Genomic DNA, 24929 nt, shown 5'->3' with positions numbered 1-24929 from the left:
AGCGATGGCTCGCGCGCACAGCGAGCAATGGCTCGCGCGCACAGCGAGCGATGGAGCGCGCACAGCGAGCGATGGAGCGCGCGCAGCGAGCGCTGGCGAGCGCGCACAGCGAGCGATGGCTCGCGTGCGTCGAGCGCTGGCGCGCGCGCATCGAGCACCATAGCGTGCGATGGCTTGCGATGGAAGATGCAGCAGCTATGCGACGAGCGCATGGGCTGCTTGCACATGGCCAGCGATGGCTGTGTGCGTGCGGCCCATGGGCATGCAATGCGTAGGGTGTTTGCGTTGCGATTAGATCGTTTTGAATGTTTAATTTGAAAATTTTCAGTTTACGTAATTTTAATTAATTTTAAAATTAATAATTTAAATTATTTTCTTGGATTTTAATTTTGAATATTGTAATTATAATAAATTTTATTTATTCTAATTATTTTACTAAAATTAAAATCATGAATTAATTTAAATACGACTGAAATTAAATTAAACTTTTTGGATTCAATTATAAATTTATATGAGCTTTAAATTTTAATTAAATTTGTATGTTTCCGGTTAGACTTGAAATACATTTTTATGTTTAAAATTAGTAAAGCATATGAATTTATTGGTTTAAGTGGGAGCCCTTTTAGTCATAAAACTCTTGATTAGGTCTACAAATCCTTAAGGTTAAAACAACTTGATTAGAATTAATAAGGACTGAATAATTGGTAGATTATTGGTGCCCTTGATTAATTGCTGCAAATGTTTACGTGATGCATAATGTGTTTTACTAACCAGCTATGTGGGCCATTCATGATAATGAATGGGTGAATGGTATATATTGTATATGTACTGTTTTGCAGGTTATGAAGTGACTAGTATGGCCCAAATAGGATAGAAAATATGGTCTGCGTACCATTAATTTGAATGTAATTGGTCTAAAGTACCAAAGTTATTTTTCAATTCAAATATGGTCTGCGTACCATCAAATAGTTGTAATTAGTTATAGCTTATCCTATTTGAAGAAAATGGTGCCTCCCACGGAGATTTTCAAGACGGACTTTGAAGTCAAAGCTTCAAGATGAAGTCGGGCCATACTAGATCACATTTATCTTATGCATGTTTTAAGTTATTTATTGCTTTTAAATATGTCTTAAAATGCATGAGATCAATGGCTTGATTATGTTGCATGATTAAGGATTTTAGTTCACTTAAAATCTAACCAACATAGTAAGAGCCTTAAGTTCCAAACTTAAAAATTGAGTTAAAAGGTGCCATGCCAAAATATACACTTGCTTGGATATCCTTTACATCAATCTAGTAATAGTTTTCGCTCAGCGAGGTGTTACTTATTGGTCCTAAAGGGGCAAGGTACACAAATAATTGTGAGTACATGTTAGTTTTGGTGAAACTCAACGATATAAGTAAGGAGTCCTTTTATGTCGTGGCAAAATCGATAGGTTTACCTAAAAAGTTCTTAGACGTACCTATCAACCAAGAATAGTTTCTAGACTATTAGCAAAAGGCTTTTGCTTACCTAAGATGTTCTAGGATTAAGTCGACAAACTGTGCTTAGTTCTTCAATGATTTTAGGATCTTGGAATCATTTTATTCACACCTGCCGGAACACATAACTTGAATAAAATTCTTAATGAACATTGAATTATGCATGTATGCTAGAATTTAAGTTTATTAAGAAAAACTGTGAATGGTTATTTATTTGTTTATTCTTTTCAATTATAGTTTTAATTATGGCAAACAGCAATTCATTCAACATTCGATCAATTCTCGAAAAGGAGAAGTTGAGCGGGAAAAACTTCCTTGACTGGAAAAGGAACTTGCAAATAGTTCTTATGCAGGAAGAAAAGGAGTATGTCCTGGAAGAGGCGATGCCCGAAGCCGCAGGCGAAGGGGTCACTCAGGCAGCCCTCAATCGTTTGATTGATGCCAACAAGGATGTGAAATGTCTAATGCTTGCAACCATGAGTGCAGATCTACAGAAAACGTTCATCAACTCAGATGCTTTCACGATCATCAGTGAGTTAAATAACATGTTCCAAGATCTGGCTCGGGTCGAAAGATTCGAGACTCATAGGCAAATTCTTGAGACCAAGCTCAAGAAAGGCGAGCCCGTAAGTCCACATGTTCTCAAAATGATTGGACTCATTGAGAATATGAGTCGGCTGGATCAGCAATTTTCTCAGGAAATGGCTATAGACACCATCCTCCATTCTCTTCATAGCGGGTATGATCAGTTCAAACTGAACTACAGTATGAATAGTCTGGACAAAACGCTCACTGAGCTTCAGGGTATGCTGAAGACCGCTGAAAAGACGCTCAAAAGTGATAAGCAGGATGTGCTTATGGTGCGTGGGGGCAAGTTCAAGAAATCTGGAAAGAAGAGGAATGCTAAGAAAGGTGGCAACAAGGCCAGCCCAACTAAGCAAACTGGCGCCAAATTTGTAAAGAGGAAGGTCAGTCAACCCACTTCTGAATCCGAATGCTTCTACTGCAAGAAGAAGGGGCATTGGAAGAGAGATTGCTTGAAGCTAAAGGAAGATCAGAAGAACGGAACAGTCGTTCCATCTTCAGGTATTTTCGTTATAGACTGTATACTTGCTAATTCAACTTCTTGGGTATTAGATACAGGTTGTGGCTCACACTTATGTTCCAATCCACAGGGACTAAGAAGAAGTAGAAAGTTAAGCAAGGGTGAAGTCGACCTACGAGTGGGAAATGGAGCACGGATTGCTGCATTAGCTGTAGGAACTTACTATTTGTCGTTGCCCTCCGGGCTAGTTTTGGAACTGGAAGAATGTTTCCATGTTCCAAGTCTTACTAAAAACATCATTTCAGTTTCTTGCTTAGATGCTAAGGGATTTTCCTTTTTAATAAAAGACAATAGTTGTTCGTTTTATTTTAAAGAGATGTTTTATGGATCTGCTAGATTAGTCAATGGACTTTATTTATTAGATCACGACAAACAAGTATATAACATAAATACCAAAAAGGCCAAAAAGGATGATTCAGATCTCACCTATCTATGGCATTGTCGATTAGGCCATATAAACTTGAAACGCTTAGAAAGACTTCAAAAGGAAGGAATTCTAGAACCATTTGACTTAGAGGATTATGGTAAATGCGAATCATGTTTACTTGGCAAAATGACAAAGCAACCTTTCTCTAAAGTTGGAGAAAGAGCAAATGAACTATTGGGTTTAATCCATACAGATGTATGTGGACCAATGAGTACAAATGCTAGAGGTGGTTTAAGCTACTTTATCACTTTCACTGATGACTTCAGTAGGTATGGTTATGTCTACCTAATGGAGCATAAGTCTGAATCCTTTGACAAATTCAAGGAATTTCAGAGTGAAGTAGAGAATCAATTAGGCAAGAAGATTAAGGCACTGCGGTCTGATAGAGGCGGTGAATATCTGAGCTATGAATTTGATGACCATCTGAAAGAATGTGGAATTCTATCAGAATTGACTCCTCCTGGAACACCACAATGGAACGGTGTGTCGGAACGGAGGAACAAAACCTTGCTAGACATGGTCAGGTCAATGATGGGTCAGGCCGAACTTCCATTAGAATTTTGGGGACATGCACTAAATACAGCTGCACTCACTATAAATAGAGCTCCGTCTAAAGCTGTCGAAAAGACTCCATACGAATTATGGTTTGGAAAGCCTCCAAATGTGTCTTTTCTTAAGATTTGGGGATGTGAAGTATACGTCAAACGATTAATTTCAGACAAACTTCATCCAAAATCTGACAAATATATCCTTGTGGGCTATCCAAAGGAAACAAAGGGGTATTACTTCTACAATACATCTGAGAACAAAGTGTTTGTTGCTCGAGATGGTGTCTTTTTGGAGAAAGATCACATTTCCAAAAATGACAAGTGGGAGAAAAGTAGACCTCGAAGAAATTCGAGTCGAACAACAAACTCTAGAGAATGCTCAAGATGACATTCAGGATGAAACTCAGAGATCTTTAGAAGAATCTGGTGAGAATCATGGTCAATCTAGAAATGTTACCCCGCGTAGATCGCAAAGAGATAGATCTCAACCGGAAAGGTACTTAGGTATTTTGACGAACGAGAGCTATGACGTTCTATTACTTGAAAGTGATGAACCTGCGACTTACAAACAAGCTATGACGAGCCCTAGCTCCAAGCAATGGCAAGAAGCCATGCAATCTGAATTAGACTCCATGTCTGAAAACCAAGTATGGGATTTGGTCGATTTGCCAGATGGCTACCAAGCCATTGGAAGCAAATGGGTTTTCAAACTGAAAAAGGACAAGGATGGGAAACTTGAAGTTTTCAAAGCTAGATTGGTTGCAAAAGGTTACAGGCAAGTCCACGGTGTGGATTACGATGAAACCTTTTCACCAGTTGCAATGCTAAAGTCTATTCGGATAATGTTAGCAATCGCTGCATATTACGATTACGAAATATGGCAGATGGATGTCAAAACTGCTTTCTTAAACGGCGTTTTAACAGAAACTGTGTTTATGACACAACCTGAAGGTTTTGAGGATCCAAAGAATGCTAAAAAGGTATGCAAGCTAAAGAAGTCAATCTACGGATTGAAGCAGGCATCCAGGAGCTGGAATATACGTTTTGATGAAGCAGTCAAGGACTTTGGTTTCATCAAGAACGCAGACGAATCTTGTGTATACAAGAAGGTCAGTGGGAGCAAAATTGCTTTCCTAGTATTATATGTCGACGACATATTGCTTATCCGAAATGACATTCCTATGTTGAACTCTGTCAAGATTTGGTTTGGGAAATGTTTTTCGATGAAGGATCTAGGAGAAGCACAGTACATATTGGGCATCAAGATTTACATAGATAGATCTAAAAGGATGATTGGACTTAGTCAAAGCACTTATATCAATAAGGTGCTTGATAGGTTCAAGATGGCGGACTCCAAGTGAGGCTACCTACCCATGTCTCATGGAATGACTCTAAGAAAGACTCAGTGCCCAAAAACACTTGATGAGCGTAGACGAATGAATGGGATTCCATATGCATCATTGATTGGTTCAATAATGTATGCTATGATATGTACACGCCCGGATGTTGCGTACGCACTCAGTGCTACGAGCAGATACCAGTCAGACCCAAGAGAGGCGCATTGGACTGCTGCCAAGAACATTCTGAAGTACCTGAAAAGGCACAAAGATGACTTCCTGGTCTATGGTGGAGATGATGAATTAATTGTTAAAGGCTATACGGACGCAAGTTTCCAAACCGACAAAGATGATTTCAGATCACAGTCTGGGTTTGTCTTCTGCCTCAACGGAGGAGCAGTAAGCTGGAAAAGTGCTAAGCAAAGCACCATTGCGGATTCTACAACTGAAGCGGAGTACATTGCTGCACATGAAGCAGCAAAGGAAGCTATATGGCTAAGGAAGTTCATAGGTGAACTTGGTGTAGTCCCCTCCATTAAAGGACCAATAGCCCTGTATTGTGACAATAACGGAGCTATTGCACAGGCAAAAGAGCCTAGACACCACCAGAGAGTCAAGCATGTACTTCGTAGATTTCACCTTCTACGAGAGTTCGTTGAAAGAAAAGAAGTCGAGATAAGCAAAATTGGAACTGATGACAACATATCAGATCCATTAACTAAACCTCTGCCGCAGGCGAAGCACAACTCGCACACTGCAGCTATGGGAATCAAGCATATTGGAGAATGGCTTTGATGTCTCTGTTTAATGTTTTGAAGTTTTAGAGTTTAAATCTTTGTAAAACATTATTGGTTAATCATTCACAATAAATGAAAAGAATTCATTTTTCCATTTAATTTGTGGTTTATTAAATGATGAGTCCCTTCAATTTGACGATATATTCAAGATAGACTGTCAGGACCAGTCCTGTGACTAAGAAATGTCTATCAAGTGAACTTGAATGTCAAAGGTTGAAAATGGTCCCTAGTCGGAGTTTTCTATAAAATTGGACGCATAGAAAACGTTAGACGATTAGAATGCAAGATGACTAGTAGTTCTGTTTCTTGAACTATGTGGACATGGCAATGTCATAATCATTTGCATAGATACTTACTTTGGGAAGACTAGTATCGGACAAGACCTATGAAACTTTACTGTAAGAGATGAAAGTCTGTCATAAGTAAATTTCATTAAATTATTAGACACTAAATCCTCAATACCTGAGTGATTTGAGATTACTTGTTTGAGAACTGGTTGCTTTGACGTTGACCAACCGTCGCACCGTAAAAGGAGGCTATAAAGGCAACGCTCAGGTAATCACCTATCAAACGAAGTCTAATCTCAAGATCGCAAGATTGGGATTGTCCTCCCATAAATCGGGATGAGATGCTTAAAAGTTGTACAAGTCCACTCGGAGAGCTAGAAACTTTGAAATGCATGGCTGTGCTCGGATGAATCATAGGCTATGATTATCTGTTTATTTGATCAGTTGAACTCTGAAACCGAGGAACACCTCTGGACATAATAAGGATGACAACTCTTACCTTATGTTCAAGAGCAAGCATCGAGCGACAAAGGAATTAGGAAATGCACACTTGTCCCTAAGGACAAGTGGGAGACTGAAGGAAATAATGCCCTTGGTCCAAGTATGCATTCTATGTTAAGTCTAATAAATGCGGTTCAGTATTAATTAACAAGTTAATAATTCAGTGAGATCAAGTGAGCTGAATGCCTAGCTAGAGGCCGCTTCAGTTCAAGTGGAATTAATGATATTAATCCACAGCTTACTCTTGACTGAACCCGTAGGGTCACACAAATAGTACGTAAACGGATCAAGTATTTAATGGCATTAGATACTCCATCTATGGATATTCGGAATCGACGGATCTTGGTTTCAGTGGGAGCTGAGATCGTCACAGGCAAGAAATGAATACTCCGGAAACGATGATATTGCCGGAAACGGAAATATGGATCGTGTCGGAAATATAAATATTATCCAAGTCGTAGATGTTGCCGGAAACGGAAACATGGTACGTATCGGAAAATATTATCGGAAATATTAAATATTTGTTCGAAACGGAAATTGATTCCGGAATCGGAAATATTAAATATTGTTCGTATCGGAAATGAATTCCGGAACCGGGAAATTAATCGGAAGCGTATCGTACGAATTAGCATCGGACGAGGCCTGCCGGACGAAGGCCCAGCACGAAGTCGGGGCCATTGCCCAGCAAGCCAAACGCGCGCCCAGCCAAGGCAGCGCCCAGGCCCACCGCAAGGCAGGCCCAGCGCGCGCCTAAGGCCATGGGCCTCGCTGCGTGGGCTGCTGCTCCCACGCACGCATGGGCGGCCCTCGTGGCTGCCGTGTGTGTGTGTGAGTTTGTGTTCATGCACGATTCCTAAAACTATTAGAATTAGTATATGATTAAATTCCTATTCCTAAATGGATAAATTAATTAATTAGAGTTCTTATAGGATTCTAAGTTTAATTAATTCGTATCCTACTAGGATTCCAATTCCCTTTCCATAACTCTATAAATACGTGCCTAGGGTCACATATTTTAAGAGATTAATTCAAGTATTCAAAGTGAGTTTTGAGAGAAAAATTCAGCCATATTTCTTACCTAAGAGTGCCGAAAATTCTAGTACCTTAAGGGCGATTCTAGTTGGTCAATCTTAAGGCGGATCCGGACGTGCTGTGGACTATCTACGGAGGGACGACACTTGGAGTCCTAAAGACTTGTTCTTGTTCGGTTCGGGCGCAGCTAGGGAAGGCACGCAACAAAGAGTATGCATCTAAATTATGCTATATGATTATGTGTAAATAATATGTATTCCTGGCTTAATGGTTGTTTCCGCATGATTTATGTATTGTCATATGTATCATAACCTAACAATAGTCCCCTAATCAAGGACCCAGGTAATGGCAAAATTGATCCATAAAGACTAGCTCAAAACCATGAAAGAAGATGACCACAAGACAATGGTCCGTCTAAGCACGTTGTCAACCCACATTCAGGTTGCAACTAAATCCAAGCATCCCTCGAAAGAATTCACTCCTGCAAGAATAAATAAAAAGAAATTCTCAAAAGAAATCACAAGAAAAGAAATGAAATAGGGACTTGCCCACCTCAATCGGGCAAGATCGCGTCACAAACCGCGCGAGTTCCCAAATCGAAAAGAAAACGAATTCAGGGACGTCCACCCTCAGCGGACAGGGCTCGCCCACCCTCAACGGGCGGGGTCTGCGTCACTAGCCGCGCAGGTCCTCAGTTTTTGAAAAATAAAGTCTTCAAATTTAAAATAGGCTCGCCATCTTCAGCCGGCGGGGTCTACGGCGCAAACCACGTAGGTCCTTATTTTCAAAAAAGCAAAATAAATTTCAAAATAGATTCGTCCACTTCTATCGGACGGGGTGTCCACCCTCAGCGGACAAGGTTCGCCATCTTTAGCCGGCGGAGTCTACGTCACAAACCGCGTAGGTCCTTATTTTCAAAACATCAAAACAGATTCGTCCACTTCTATCGGACGGGGCGTCCACCCTCAACGGACAGGCTCGCCCACCTTCAGCGGGCGGGGTCTGCGTCACTAACCGCGCAGGTCCTTAGTCGCTGCAGCGATAACTTCTTTGGTTTTCCGTTTTTCCCAAAAACGATGTGAGTAGCCTTTGGTTTTCCGTTTTTCCCAAAAACGATGTGAGTAGCTTTTGGTTTTCCGTTTTTCCCAAAAACGATGTGAGTAGCCTTTGGTTTTCCGTTTTTCCCAAAAACGATGTGAGTGGAGTTTCCTTCGTTTTACGTCCTATAAAAACAAGGGGGTTTTCTCGTTTAGCTAGCCCTGAAAATGAGAATCTTTAAAAAACGTTTTTACCTCGTGATTGGGCTTGGCCAGGCCCAATTACACTTTATAGCTTTGATTTTGAAAAACTCTGTAGCTACTCCCAATGACAAAGTGAGGGAGTTTCTACGCACCTTTAGATCCTTCCAATGACAAAGTGAGGAAGTTTCTATACTATTAGTTGACAAATCCCAATGACACGTGAGGGATATGTCGACACTTCAAGTGATGACCCTTAAGTCAAATGTTATCACTCGGGGGCTCGTGAGACCCTCGCAAAACAGGTCACAATACACCGTGGCTTGTGTGACGCACTCCGTCTAATACTTTGACCATCGTCTTACTCCAAGACTCGGTCAAAGTGGGGGCTAACTGTAGACACCTACTTTTGTCCCCATTCCCGAAAGGGAAAGGTTCGATGATGAAAGCATAAAAACTCCACTTGACAACGCATCTCCTATAAAATAAACGAATCTCGATTCCCCATTTCATTTCACCCGAAACCTGCTATTTATGGAAACCTGCTAAAAATAGTAACTGCCGTAAAAGGTAGCTTCTAAAAGTGGCAAATCATAAAAGATAGAAACCTGTCAGAATTAGGTGTTGCACTCCAACGTAAATCCTAAATGAGATAGAAAACTGCAAGAATCCTATTCCTAATATGATTCGGAAATAAGAGTTACGTATTAATTAAAATCCTAACGAGCCCAGAGTTCGTAACGGGCCCAGACGCATTCCGTCATGAAATTGATACGCACTAAAAGACTCGATTAAGTCTCAAACACTCCGGATTCTAGGAATCCGAATCTGACAAAGAAACGGCCCAAACAGCAATTTCAATGCCCAGCCCTGGGCGCTGAAATTGCCTGGATCCTATTTTCAACGCCCAGAGCTGGGCGCCGAAATCTATGACGCCCAGCCCTGGGCGCTGAAAATACTTGGGTACGTGTTTTTTCCTAATTCTTTGTGGATTAGAACTCTGCAATTCTATCTTTCCACGAACTCTTCCCTATAAATAGGCCCCTAAATTCGACGACACACACAACACACAATTATATTCTGAGTATTGACTCCAACCCTTAGCCTAAGCCTCTCGCTGCGACACTGTTCACGCGTTCTGTCGCAATCGATCCATAAATCGAACAGAACGTATCCTGTCCCATAATTGAGATTCGTTAAATAAAAAGGAGAAATAGCAAAGTCAAAGTGGTTAGTTTTCTGAGAACCGTGACGCACCTCTCAAGGGTGCGTCGTAATGTGTCCCTTTTCGATGATTTAACTGCTTTCCTCGCCCTTTTTATGAACTGTTAAACTAACCTAATCTGATTGTTCTATCACGCCTAACAAATATAATATTTTTGGGAAATCGGATTATCATGCTAGGTCCCTTAATGTTATTTAAATCAGATAATCGCGACCGATCTAGTATTATATGTTGCATATTGCTAAAATTAATTCAGATTAGTTTAATAGTTAACGCATGTCCCTTCAATTATTTATGCTGAGCTAGTAAGGATATCCTGCCTCGGGAGTTATCGACGAGCGAAGTACTCCTCTCGGTAGTTACAGTCCCCCGAACCCTCAATCTCTACCTTGCGGGTGTATGTTGAGAGATCCCCACACCAGGGATCACAAGGGAACCTACGGGCGTCGTGGTCAAACATAATTGCACTCCCTTTATATCACGATAACCGGGTTTTGTCAGTTTTTCTCATTGTCGTTAAAAACTGAATGGCGACTCCTATATTACTAGTCAATTGGGTGTAAACTCACAGGAAATCCAATTACACTTGATTGAATAAAAAGAATCGTCACACCCACGAGGGACGAGGTCACGCATTAGCCTCATGCTTTTTCGACCCCCTCACAAGGATTGGTAAACAATATCACTCCTAGAGCCCCTGATATAAGACCCGACCCAAGAAAGACTAAAAGAAAATCATGTATTGGTCCAGGTAAATCCATTATATGTCAAATAAGAGATAAAAAATCGGAATGTTTCATGATCTTATTGATTTGAACAGGAAAAAAGAAGTTTATGCGTTGCTAATTGTTAAATCCTAATGTGTATGACTTGATGTAAGTAAAGTCAATTTATTGGACCCATCCCATTTTTTTTTTTATCTCAAAGGGTAGTTCTCAACTAAAATTATTTAAAATATTTTACAGTAAACCGAACACCTATTGTAAATACAAATATTTTTTTTGAATTTACACTTAAAAAAAAGAACCTTAATAAGTGAAAATTAGTCACCCTTGCTTATTATTTTTTGTACCGCTTTTGATTTTTATAAATTACTCCCTCCGTTTCTTTTTATTTATTTAATTTGACATTTTCATGTCCTAATGAAAAAGTGTGAAAGATTAAATGACCTAGTAAATTTAATTGGTTAAAATAATCATTTGAGTGTCTCAAAAAATGCAATTTTTACACCTGTTTGATACACGATAAAATCATGAATGCAAGCAAGAGCAATTAAATTTCTAATGGTTTCCATTTTAGTGACAGGATAAACAAGGGAGTTGACATTCCTACAAAACATGAGAAGTAAGTTACATTACAAAACATGAGAAGTAAGTTACATTGCCCTCCCTTTGTCAACCAACTACTTAAGGAAATTCCTAGGAATTTATCAAGGGAAGTTATTTTTCTTTGAATTACAACTTTTTATGGGAATTAAATTCTCATGTCAACCAAATAAGCCCTACGTGTATTTTTTCATTTGATTACAAGAAAAATATTTAAAAGGAGGGGTTTGCATTAGGAGTTACCCTTGTGAGGAGTGTCTCCCAATACTTTTCTTTTTTCTTCTTACCATTTCCAAAAAATAAATTATAAAAATAATATTTAAATGCACTGGTTGATGCAAATAAGTTTAACCATATATATCTTTTTTTAATGGAACACATCCACAATACAACACAAGTAAAATACGAAGTATATATATAAAATACAACCATAAGTAATTACCAATAAGCACTTTAAACTATACTAAGAGATTTGCTTATCTATATATCTTTAGGTTTGAAAGCTTCTATGGAGGATTCTTTCTTCCCCACAAAATCTATGGGTTCAACTTGTTAAAAGAAATATCTTGGTAATGACGTCCTCAAGTGTTTCTTGGTAATGACGTAATCTAATGAAATTGAGACCCGTCCTTAGAAAAGGAATTCAGTGGCAAGTAAGTAAAGGATCAATCATTGATTTATGGGAAGATAATTGGGGTTTTCTGTCCCCCTTTATAAGCTTCTCTGTTAGTCAACAACCCCACGAAAAACAAAAAGTCTTAGAATTCATAACCTTAGATAAGAAATGGGATGCACATAATTAAGAAAAGTGGTGCCCCCCACTATAATGCCTAAAATAATGACAATCCCTATCCATAGGAATGATGTCTAAGATAAAATGTTTTGGGGCCCCGACCCAAGTGACAACTTTTCAACTAAAACAGCTGCTTGCTTAGTGCAAGGTCTTTATCTAAACGAAAAATAAATTTTCTTTCAACTTGATTTGGAAATTAAATGTAGCCCCAAAAAATTTGTAGCGATGCTATCCATTCGATCAAAAGAAAGATTTTTAGAAGCCATGTTTCGGTTCTTGTCGAATGCCAATTTTGTTCCCACCATACGGAAACTAGTAAGCATTTGTTCCTCTCTTGCCCATTTGGAGATAATCTTCTCAGCCATCTCAACCATTCACATGGTTGGTGTTTCACTTCACTTGATTCCCATGTCTCCTTGCTTGATAACTTAATTCACATTAAGGTATCCCTAGGATGGGAATCCATAGCAAAATTAGCTACAGTTTGGTGGTATATTTGGTATACTAGAAATGTCATAATGTTTAAAAATGAAACAAGACAAGTCAAAAAAATTAGTTGTTTAATCATTAACCACATAAAGACGTGGTCCAACATTGAAGATCAAGCCTCTTTTTCCTCTCTTTCCAAGAAAAGTGTGGTTCAGGCAAAAAAGCAAGTGTCGTGGAATTGACCTCTTTCTGGTTACATTAAATTAAATTTTGATGGCGCCAAAAAATGAAGTTCCTCCACATATTTGGGGTTTATCATTCGCAATGATGAAGGAGCGTTGTTAGTGGCGGGTGCCAGAGCTCTTCACCTGGAGGACTCCATCCTTTTTGCTGAAGCTTCGACACTCCGAGAAGGAATCAAAAGTGCGGTGGCGATGGGGTGAAAAAATCTTACTATTGAAGGGGATAACTTGGTGGTGATCAACTCGATGAACCGGATTTGGCAGGTCCCGCGGGACATTAGTGGGCTCGTTGAGGATGCTAGTCGGCATTTATCAAATCTGGATTCATTTTTGGTCATTCATTGTTACCGGGAAGTCAATCATGCGGCAGATTTCTTTGCGGAAAAAGGAAGCTCTTGTCCTACTATGCCGTTATCGTTTTCGTCTTTTGATCATTCCCTCTTCTTCATCACCCGAAAGGATGAGTTAGGTTTGCCCTATTAAAGGGGTTAACATGGTTTTCTTTCTTTATCAAAAAAAAAGTAGCTTTAATTTTCTCGCTTGGATAAAGACCTACAAGAACTGGAGCTTGAAAATTCGTGTAAAAGTTGCTAATTCTATTGGAAGGCACATACGATTACCAAGGGTACTCAGTCAAGATGATAGGATTTGCACACGAAATAGAACACTGTTTGGACAACAAAGTTATAGAGGCTAGTAAACAAAGTGATCCCAAACAATATTACACCAAGAAATCCAAAAGAAATTATCTCTATCTTCCCAAATGCAGCCAATTTCTCAACCAATAATGAAATTGGCATTTCACAATGCCCTATCACCAAAATTATAGAAAATGAAATTCCTAATTTTTCCCTTGATCAATTCATTGCTTCTTTTCAAAGCATTAAACCCACAATTCTTCTCTACTACCGAAATAACCAAATGCCAGATAAGAATCATGTAAAAATATCCCGCCATGAATATAATAGCCATGACGATCAACAACACTATTATTACCATCTCCATCCCTACATTCCCATATTTTGGTACGTAAAGTAACATAAAGAATACGATTATTACAGAGGAAAAAATAAAAAAGTAGGCAAACATTATGCAAAATTCGCATTAATAAGTGACAATGAGTCGTTTCCACGCTTTGGAATCACACTTACAACTTCTCTGAACGTGAAATCCTTTTCAGTATATAAGCAAGCAACTGTGCAGGCGATAACATAATCAATAATTACATCTAACATTAAAGAGAGTAGAAAAGTGCAAACCGCACTTATAAGCCAATAATAGCCCATTTTGAAGTGATCAAGCTATACATATTGTCAAAATAAGCTGGAGAACCAACTTGGTCGATGGATAAGGCGGATAATGGCAAGGGTGATTTGCTTAACATAAGCTTATATTAGTTGCTAGGAAGATAGGAGTATAAAAACAAGGGTGATTTGGATGAATATTTTGGGGCATGTCAAGAGAGTCTTAAATGATTCTTTGAGGATGCCAAAAAAACCTATCTCATTATTCAAGCTTTTAATTGGAGATCCCAGTGTGTTTTGGATGATGCGGAATATAAACTTTTAAAGTATTACGAAGTTTATCTATATCTATACTTGTAAAAACGAAGTGGATTGATTGACTTCAAGTCAACTGAATCGTAGACTTGTAATTTTAGTCATAAACTTGTCAAATGAAATTGTTCTGTTTTCGTTTTTGAAAAGATATTTTTTGTTTTGTGTGTGTATGTGGTGGTGATTGAGAAGATATTTTTTTTGTAATCATTGGTAGCAAATAGATCGCCTTATGGCTCTATACGTCACCGAGAGGGAGGTAGTAGGGGTCAGATTCAGGTCAGCGCTATCAAAAGTTATTATACAAAAATTTGAATAAGACGGACTGACAGCGTCAGACGGGTGACGTGGCAGCGCGGGTCGTGACGCGGGTCAGGACGCGGGCTAAATCCGAATCGGGTTGAAAACGGTTATTTTTTCGGGTTTAGTATAAAAGGTTTTCTTTCCCACGTTTTTGCCCATTTTCAAATCACTGTTCACTTTTAGAGAGAGAACCGCCGAGTTCTTCCATTTCAGGAGAGAGAAAGCTTCTACTCTTTGATCTTCTCTTCGATTTCTTCAATTTCTGTAAGTTTTTGCATTTTCACTTGTTTTTCTTTGTTCGTGTGTAGTTCTTACTGATTTATCCTCTTTTTTTTCGTTCGATTTAGGGTTTTGAAGGTGTGATTGTGATATTTTCCGATTTACTTCAAGTTTCGGTAAGTTCTTTCTATTTTCATCTACTTTTTGTTCAATTTTGTCATCATTTGATGTTCGTTTTGTTTCTTACTGTTTTTGGTTTTGATTTAGGGTTTTGTAATTGTGATTTGTGATAATTTCGGTTGTTCTTCATTTTCGACAATATTTTTGAAGTTTTGTTGTCATTTTTTCTCCTTTTTGTTCAATTTTGTTATCATTTGAAGTTCGTTTTTGTTTCTTACTGTTTTTGGTTGTGATTTAGGGTTTTGTAATTGTGATTTGTGATACTTTGGGTTGTTCTTCATTTTCGACAATATTTTTGAAGCTTCTTGTCCTTTTTCCTTCTTTTTGTTCAATTTGTTCATAATTTGAAGTTTGTTTTGGTGTTTTTGTTCAATTTGTTCAATTAAAAGTTCGCTGATAAATAGTTAGTTTTTTAATCAATTAGTTAATTATTTTTACCAATTAGTTATTCTTTCAAAGCAATTAGTCATATTCTGACATTCATAAATCAAGTATTAAACGAATTAGTTAATTTATTTAATTTCAAACTTTCTTGAGCAATTAGTTCACTTTTTTGACCAATTAGTTAATTGCATAATCCAATTAGTTAACTATTTTAACCTGTTAGTGAAACATTCAAAGCAATTAGTTACACAATGAAATTGTTTTGTTTTTATTGCTATTTATACTGCTTATGTTCATTACACATTCTTTTTATTTGCGCATTGCAATATATTGAACTACATTCATTTATAGTTTCAGTTCACATAATGAGGTCAAAAAATGCAAACAAAGCATCTGATTATCACGATGCTGGGAAGTCGAGTCAAGATGTTGAAGGCAGTTCAAGGCCGACTGAAGATATTCCAGCTAGTCCAAAGCTGAGTGCAGATGAGAGGAAAATTGGAAGGGGGCCAAAGAAGTCGAAAGTTAAAGTAGAATATACGGAAGATGGCGGGGAAGTTGTAGAGTTGGATAGGTATAATTCCTATCTTTGTAACTGTTATTTATCACTGTTTAATTAGTTGGATAGGTATGACTATTTAAAAATTGATTTTGCAATTATCATAACTTATTTTACATTTAGTGAACTTTTTGCATAATTTAGTTAACTTTTGACTGCAATTAGTTAAATATTTTTCAGTAATTAGTTAACCTTTTATAAAAAGAATCTTTCCACTAATTAGTTAACTTTTTCCACTAATTAGTTATCCTTTTCCATTAATTAGTTAACTTTTGACTGCAATTAGTTAACTCAATAATTAGTTTACTTTTGACTGCAAATAGTTAACTTTTTTCATTAATTAGTTAACCTATTTCATCAATTAGTTAACCTATTGCATGATTAATGAAGTTTTTTTCAGTTAGTTAACCTATTTCATTAAATAGTTAACCTTTTTCTTCAATTAGTTAACCTATCTTTGTAACTGTTATTTATCACTGTTTAATTAGTTGGATAGGTATGACTATTTGTTATTTATTTTTAAATTCATTACTTTTGCTTTGAAACAAACTGTTTTACCTATATGAAGTAGTTATGTAATTAAAATAATTAGTTAACCTTTAAACACAATTAGTTAAATATTTTTCAGTAATTAGTTAACCTTTTTTTAAAAAAGAATCTTTCCACTAACTAGTTAACTTTTTCACTAATTAGTTAACCTTTTACATTAATTAGTTAACTTTTGACTGCAATTAGTTAACTCAATAATTAGTTAACTTTTGACTGCAATTAGTTAACTTTTTCCATTAATTAGTTAACCTATTTCATCAATTAGTTAACCTATTGCATGAATAGTGAAGTTTTTTGCAGTTAGTTAACCTATTTCATTAAATAGTTAACCTTTTTCTTCAATTAGTTAACTTCTTAAGCAATTAGTTAAATATTTTCATTAATTAAATTCTTTTGTTTTGTGTAGGGGTTACAAACTAAATTGTAGACCAGAGGCGTTGATTAATCTTCTTAATTCTATAAAGAAGAATGATAACAAAGTGAAAGCCATTAAAGAGATTGGTTTTGGTGGTTTGTTGAGTGTTCGACTTCATGAAGTCAACACACGCCTTGTTCCATGGCTGCTTCAACATTTTAATTGTGTTGGTCATATGCTCCAGTTTGGAGAAACACAAAATGTTCAGCTATATGATTATGATGTCTATGACGTCTTTGGCTTGCCATGGAACAAGGATTTTGATGTTCAAGAGACGCCAAGAAAGCGGGTTGAAGGAGATGCCAACCATGAAATGATTCAAAGATGGAATGAGAAGTTCCACAAGAAACCAACTGTTCAGGCACCCACCTTGACGGAGTTGGAATCTTTTTTGAAAACAGATGAATGTGGAGATGATTTTAAACGTGCCTTTGTGGTATATGTTTTAGGTAAAAATTTCTAAATTAATTATGCTCAAGTTATTTACCTTTAACAGCAAGTATATAGTTCACTATTTACATTAATTAGTTTACCTTTTTTTTATTAATTATTCTTCTTTTTTCATTAATTAGTTCATTTTAATAATTAGTTTACCTTTTTTATCCACTAGTTACTGTTTTCATCAATCAGTTAACCTATTTTACATTTAGTTAACTTTCTTCATCATTTAGTTAACTTTTTACATTAATTAATGAACTATTTTTATGAATTAGTTAACCTATTATCTTATTGATTTCTGTAATTATCTTATTGTTTTTATAGGTGTATTTTTGGCTCCTACGTCTAACCGGTTGTTAGACATCAAGGTTTTGAAGGCTGTTGAGGATGTTTCACAGATTGTGAAACAAAATTGGTGTAAATACGTGTTAAACCAGCTTGGGTTTGCTGTCGAGAGGTGGAGAGAGAGTGTCAAAAATGACAAGGTTGGTGGCTGTGTTCTATTTTTGGAGATAATTTATCTCCAAAGATCGTTATTTCGGGGTGTAGTCCCCCTTAAGGAAATCCCACTTGTTCAACATTGGAATGATGAACAAGTGACTGAACGTCTGGTTTCCGAAGAGAAGATGGGTTTTGGGGTAGCTTTGGTTGATATAACCAGCTATCCCGTGTCTAAGACTTTTGCTGATTTGTTAGGGGGTCTTAACCCTATCAAACTCGAGGTTCCTGAAGCTTCTGCTGCTCCTGAAGCTTCTGCTGCCCCTTCTGCTTCTGCTGCTCGTGCTGCTTCTGGTGCTCCTGCTGCTTGTGCTAAACCTTCGGAAGGTGCACTGGATAATTCCCAAGCTGATCGAAGCAGGATTATTGAGTTTCAAATTCCGGAAAGTCTTCAAACAGATGCTGAAATTCAAGCTACCTGCGATGATGTAAGTCATGATAACTTTCATATTTATTTTTGTTCATATTTAATGAATCTTTTTAATAGTTAACCTATTTTGTCAATTAGTTAACTTTTGTTATGAATTAGTAAACATTTTTATTCAATTAGTTAACCTGTACCATCAATTAGTTAACCTTTTTATGAATTAGTAAACTTTTTTATTCAATTAGTTAACTTGTACCATCAATTAGTTAACCTTTTTTATGAATTAGTAAACCTTTTTATTCAATTAGTTAACTTGTACCATCAATTAGTTAACCTTTTTTATGAATTAGTAAACCTTTTTATTCAATTAGTTAACCTATCTCACAATAGTTAACCTTTTGCTTAACTTAGTTAAGTTTTTACAGCAATTAGTCAACTTTTTTCATTAAGTAGTTAACCAAGTGTTACTTGTTTTATGAATTAGTTAACCTATTTCAGCAATTAGCTATCTTATTTCATCAATTAGTACTATTTTTCTCTATAAGTGAACTTATTTTTTAATGAATTTTTCCAATAGTTTCATCATTCCATCAATTAGTTAAGTTATTTCATCGAATAGTTAACCTTTTTCTTTAATTAGTTAACTTTATACAGCAATTAGTTAATGTATTCCATCAAATAGTTATCTTTTTCCATGAATTATATAATTGTTTAGATAATTCAATTAGTTAACTATTTAGCTGTTGTTTTCTTTTCTTAATATTTTTTTTTGCGTGAAGGAGTTGCAATTGGCAATGAGAATATATTGTCGCGATTTATATGTTGTGTCCAGTTTCCATAAGGACCGTATAAATTTGTTAAAGAGTCGGCGACAATAATTATCAGACAGTCCAGGATACAGTGATCCTGTGATTTTGGAGATTATTGACTCAATTGTTGCCTATGCTGAACACTTGAGAAACGAAAATAATGCTGTTGATGATAATGCTCCTTCTCAAGCTGTTGATGGTGCTGCTGACAAGGGGCCAATTCAGGAGAATGTTGGTGCTGCTGACAAGGGTCCTGGTGATAATGGACCTGGTGATAAGGGGCCAATTGAGAAAAATGTTGAAGGTTCTGGAAATGTTGCTCCCCAAGTTGCTGAACCTGAACGAGAAGCTAGGAGTTTCTATAGCAGTCTTCCCATTAGTTCTGCTACAGAAGAAGTCTTCTGCTTATCTGAGTTAATGGAGAGATTTCCGAAGACCCTTGGTCGTCTGAGGAGACTGGAAAAAGAAGTAATTGACTTCTGTTTCTTGGATGATGAGGCACTTGATCAACGGTAAGTTAACAATTAGTTATCTTGTGAGATGAATTAGTTAACTATATATGTCATTAGTTGAGATTTTTACATAATTCAATATTTTCCTTATTTATTTGTTTTAATTTTTGTGTAACAGGGCTGATTTTTTTTATTTTTGGGATGCTCCACAAAATAAATAGGGAGGAAATGCAATGTTTGGTTCCTGAGGAATATATCTTATCCAACATTGTTGAGATTTGGTCTATTCTCTTGAACAAAAATCAGTTCATGTTGAATAAAGAACAAAACAATTTCTATTTTGGTGTTGAGCACACGGTTAGTTTCTATTTTACGTAATTTTTTTTATTAATGTCCTTTACTTTTTTATGTTGCATCGTTTAAATAATGAGTTACTTATCTTTTTACCACAATTATTATTTTTTTACATCAATTAGTTAACATTTTCCATCAAGTAGTTAACTTTTTAACTTTTTAAATCATTTAGTTAACTTGTTCTGACAATTAGTTAACCTTTTCAAACAATTAGTTAAGTTTTTCCATCAATTACCTACACTGTAAAGTAACTAGTTTTGTATTCATTTCAATTAGTTTGTGGTATTATTAGTTGCTATCAATTAGTTAACTTTTTCTATCAATTAGTGAACTTTTTCTATCAATTAGTTTCCCATGAATTAGTTATTCTATTAAGGTACCTAGGTTTGTATTCATTTCAGGTAGTTTGTTGTACATTTAGTTAACCTTTTCTATCAATTAGTGAACTTTTTCTATCAATTAGTTAACCTTTTCTTTCAAGTAGTGAACTTTTTCTATCAATTAGTGAACTTTTTCAATCAATTAGTTAGCCTTTTCCATGAATTAGTTATACTATTAAGGTACCTAGTTTCGTATTTACTTCAGTTAGTTTGTTGTACAATTAGTTAACTTTTTCTATCAATCAGTTAAGTTTTGCTATCAATTAGTTAACATTTGCAATCAAATAGTTAACTATTTCTATCAACTAGTTAACTTTCTCCATGAATTAGTTATCCTTTTCCATCAATTAGTTACACATTAAAGTACCTAGTTTTGTATTCAGTTCAGTTAATTTGTTTATACTGTTTTCTAATTAAATTTGGTTTTTTGCTTATGCCAGAGGAAGCTTGAAGGTGCTCTTAAGACGAAGTCAGCTGAATCTCTAAATCGAATTATTGAAGAACTTATCAATAGTTGGAAATATTGGGTGCAAATCAATGACCACATATTCGATCTGAAAAATGTGGGAATGGTAAGTTGGTATTTTGGTAGTTATGCCTTTATATGTAATAGTTAATTTGTGATATTAAATAGTTAAGTTTTTATATATTTTAGTTTGATTTTTCTTACTTTTTTTCCTTGATTCATTTGCAGTTTTTCTTTCCCATTATTTACCAAGAACACCTCTCTCTGTTGATTGTCAACATAAATCAGAGAAGTCTTGTCTATGTTGACAACATAATTTGGAGTAAGAAGATTCATGATGATTATATGGCAATGGTGTCATTGCTTATTGAAGGATTTGCACAGTTTCTGCTAGAGATTGGCCATGCGGCTGCTGCTGATTGCTTAACTTTGGAAATGTCAATTCTGGACTTTGCTGGGAGATCAGATAACCCTGATCATGTAGATTGCGGAATTTTTTTGATGACAGCAATGCAGTACTTTAATGGAAAAAATATTCCCATGGACCTTTCCTATGTAAGTCTACTTTAGTTAAGATTTTCAAGCAATTAGTTTATCTTTTCTAGTTTCAATAGTTTCAAATTAAGTATTTCATGAATTAGGTAACTTTTTTCTGCAATTAGTTAACTTATTACTTCAAATAGTTAACCTTTTTTCCGTTAGTTACTTTTTAAATTAATTAGTTTACCTTTTGCATCCATTAAGCTTTTAACAATAATTAGTTAACTTTTTGCCATCTATTAGTTAACTTGTCCCATCAATTAGTTATCTTTTTCATCAATTAGTTATTGTTTTAACTTTTTAACAACTTTTTCTATGAAGTAGTTAATCAATTTAGGTAACTTTTTACTGCAATTAGTTAACTTTTTACTACAATTAGTTAACTTTTTACAGCAATTAGTTAACTTTTTACAGCAATTAGTTAACTTTTTACAACAATTAGTTAACTTTTTACTGCAATTAGTTAACTTTTTATAGCAATTAGTTAACTTTTAACAGCAATTAGTTAACTTTTTACTGCAATAAGTTAACTTTTTACAGAAATTAGTTAACTTTTTATAGCAATTAGTTAACTTTTTACAGCAATTAGTTAACTTTTTACAACAATTAGTTAACTTTTTACCGCAATTAGTTAACTTTTTACAACAATTAGTTAACTTTTTACTGCAATTAGTTAACTTTTTATAGCAATTAGTTAACTTTTAACAGCAATTAGTTAACTTTTAAATTTATTAGTGAACTTTTTACAGCAACTAGTTAACTTTTTTAATCTATTAATAAACCTATTTTTTGTTTCATACAATCAGTATTTAGTACACATACATTATCTTATATATTATGTTTTTATTTCAGCGCGGTACAAGGACAATGTTATGGGCTAAGATTTGTTCAACCTTAGTCCTTTCTGATATGAATGAAATTCGGGCTGATGTGCTGGAGGAAATGGAATCATTCAACATGATTAAAGTTGGTATTTCCTATGCTGTTCGTGATCGCCGAAAGAAAAAGAAAGAAGAAGAAGAAATACAGAGAAAAGAAGCAGAAGCAAAGAAGAAGCTAGAAGAAGAAGAGGCTGTAAAGTTGAAACAGCAGGCTGAATTAAAAAAGGCTGAAACTACAAGGAAAAGGTTAGAAAAAATTGCGAAAAGAAAAGCAGCAGCCCAAGAGAAGCCAGAAGAAAATGACAATGCTCCTTTGAGAACATACAAGTCATCAAAGCGAATTGCCAAGAACAACGAACCAGTGGTAGCAGCTGAAGCAGTGCCAACAGTAGAAGCAGTGCCATTCTCTGATATGGATCAAAACAAAGCTACTGTTGCACCGAAGCAAAAGAGACCAAAAGTTGTTCATCATAAGCCACCTTCCAGTTAATCAGTAAACTTATCTATCAGGTTGTTTTTAGTTGTTATTTAGTAAACAATTTAATATGTGAATATTTTTATTAACTGCTCTGTTTGGTTGATATATTTTGAGAATAGGTTCTTTAAAACAGAAATTTAATCTTTGAATATTTTGGGCAAGTAGCTCTTTTGGTATATATATATATTTAGTAGGAGCTTATTTTGAATTATTTACTTGATATATTTCATAAGTCAGTCAAGCTAATTCAATATATTAGTTAAGCATTAAATTCAATTAGTTAAATATCAAATTCAATTAGTTAACTAATTGATGCAAAAAGTTAACTAATTGATGGAAAAGGTTAACTTATAGATTGTAAAGGTTAAATAATTTATGCAAAAAGTTAACTACTTTTAGGTTAACAATATTAGTTAAACATAATCATCCTGCATATTGTGACATCAAGAATAATTATAGTAACTTAACTTTTGAAAATAAAATCAATTTGTTAACTTATTAAGGGAACAAGTTAACTAATTGATGTACAAGTTAACTAATTGATGAAAAAAGTTAACTAATTGTACAACAAACTAACTGAAGTGAATACAAAACTAGGTACCTTAATAGAATAACTAATTCATGGAAAAGGCTAACTAATTGATAGAAAAAGTTCACTAATTGATAGAAAAAGTTAACTAATCGTACAATAAACTAACTGAAGTGAATACAAAACTAGGTACCTTAATAGAATAACTAATTCATGGAAAAGGCTAACTAATTCATAGAAAAAGTTCACTAATTGATAGAAAAAGTTAATTAATTGATAGCAAAAATTAACTAATAATACTATAAACTAATTGAAATGAATACAAAACTAGTTACTTTATAATGTAGGTAATTGATGGAAAAACTTAACTAATTGATTCAATTAGTTAACTAATTGCTGCAAAAAGTTAACTAATTGATGGAAAATGTTAACTTATAGATTGTAAAGGTTAACTACTTTTAGGTTAACAATATTAGTTAAACATAGTCATCCTGCATATTGTGACATCAACAATAATTATAGTAACTTAACTTTTGAAAATAAAATCAATTTGTTAACTAATTGAGGGAACAAGTTAACTAATTGATGGTACAAATTAACTAATTGATGAAAAAAGTTAACTAATTGTACAACAAACTAACTGAAGTGAATACAAAACTAGGTACCTTAATAGAATAACTAATTCATGGAAAAGGCTAACTAATTGATAGAAAAAGTTCACTAATTGATAGAAAAAGTTAACTAATCGTACAACAAACTAACTGAAGTGAATACAAAACTAGGTACCTTAATAGAATAACTAATTCATGGAAAATGCTAACTAATTCATAGAAAAAGTTCACTAATTGATAGAAAAAGTTAACTAATTGATAGCAAAAATTAACTAATAATACTATAAACTAATTGAGGGAACAAGTTAACTAATTGATGGTACAAATTAACTAATTGATGAAAAAGTTAACTAATTGAGGGAACAAGTTAATTAATATATGGTACAAGTTAACTTATTGATGATAAAAGTTAACTAATTTTTAGAAAAAGGTAACTATTTGATGATAAAAGTTAACTTATTTTTACGAAAAGGTACCTATTTGAGGGAAAACGTTAACTAATTGAGGGAGCTTATTTTGAATTATTTACTTGGTATATTTCATAAGTCAGTCAATCTAATTCAATATATTAGTTAAGCATTAAATTCAATTAGTGAAATATCAAATTCAATTAGTTAAACGTTATTAATGAAAATAGTTAACTAATTGCTGCAAAAAGTTAACTATTTGGTGGAAAAGGTTAACTAATTGATGGTAAAGGTTAACTAAAGAGTGGTAAGTTCAACTAATTGATGCAAAAAGTTAACTACTTTTAGGTTAACAATATTAGTTAAACATAGTCATCCTGCATATTTGAAGGAAATAATGCCCTTGGTCCAAGTATGCATTCTATGTTAAGTCTAATAAATGCGGTTCAGTATTAATTAACAAGTTAATAATTCAGTGAGATCAAGTGAGCTGAATGCCTAGCTAGAGGCCGCTTCAGTTCAAGTGGAATTAATGATATTAATCCACAGTTTACTCTTGACTGAACCTGTATGGTCACACAAATAGTACGTAAACGGATCAAGTATTTAATGGCATTAAATACTCTATCTATGGATATTCGGAATCGACGGATCTTGGTTTCAGTGGGAGCTGAGATCGTCACAAGCAAGAAATGAATACTCCGGAAACGATGATATTGCCAAACGGAAATATGGATCGTATCGGAAATATAAATATTATCGATGTCGTAGATGTTGCCGGAAACG

At 35.1% G+C, this 24929-nt stretch overlaps 1 protein-coding gene across 1 annotated transcript in view; it reads right to left on the bottom strand.

Moving 5' to 3' along the window:
• Window positions 1-13773, bottom strand: part of LOC110792968 (SKP1-like protein 1A) — a 35078-nt gene extending 21305 nt beyond the window's left edge. The window contains exons 1-2 of the mRNA XM_056841411.1: window positions 13662-13773; window positions 13494-13579 (exon numbers count right to left, since the gene is read on the bottom strand). Of these exons, the coding sequence (XP_056697389.1) occupies window positions 13494-13579; window positions 13662-13773 (198 nt within the window). The remainder of the gene's footprint in view (window positions 1-13493; window positions 13580-13661) is intronic.
• Between the last annotated feature and the right edge of the window lie 11156 nt (window positions 13774-24929).

This window comes from Spinacia oleracea, chromosome 4 (genome assembly GCF_020520425.1).
Source record: "Spinacia oleracea cultivar Varoflay chromosome 4, BTI_SOV_V1, whole genome shotgun sequence".
Classification (NCBI taxonomy): domain Eukaryota; kingdom Viridiplantae; phylum Streptophyta; class Magnoliopsida; order Caryophyllales; family Amaranthaceae; genus Spinacia; species Spinacia oleracea.
This window is presented reverse-complemented; position numbering and strand designations above follow the sequence as displayed.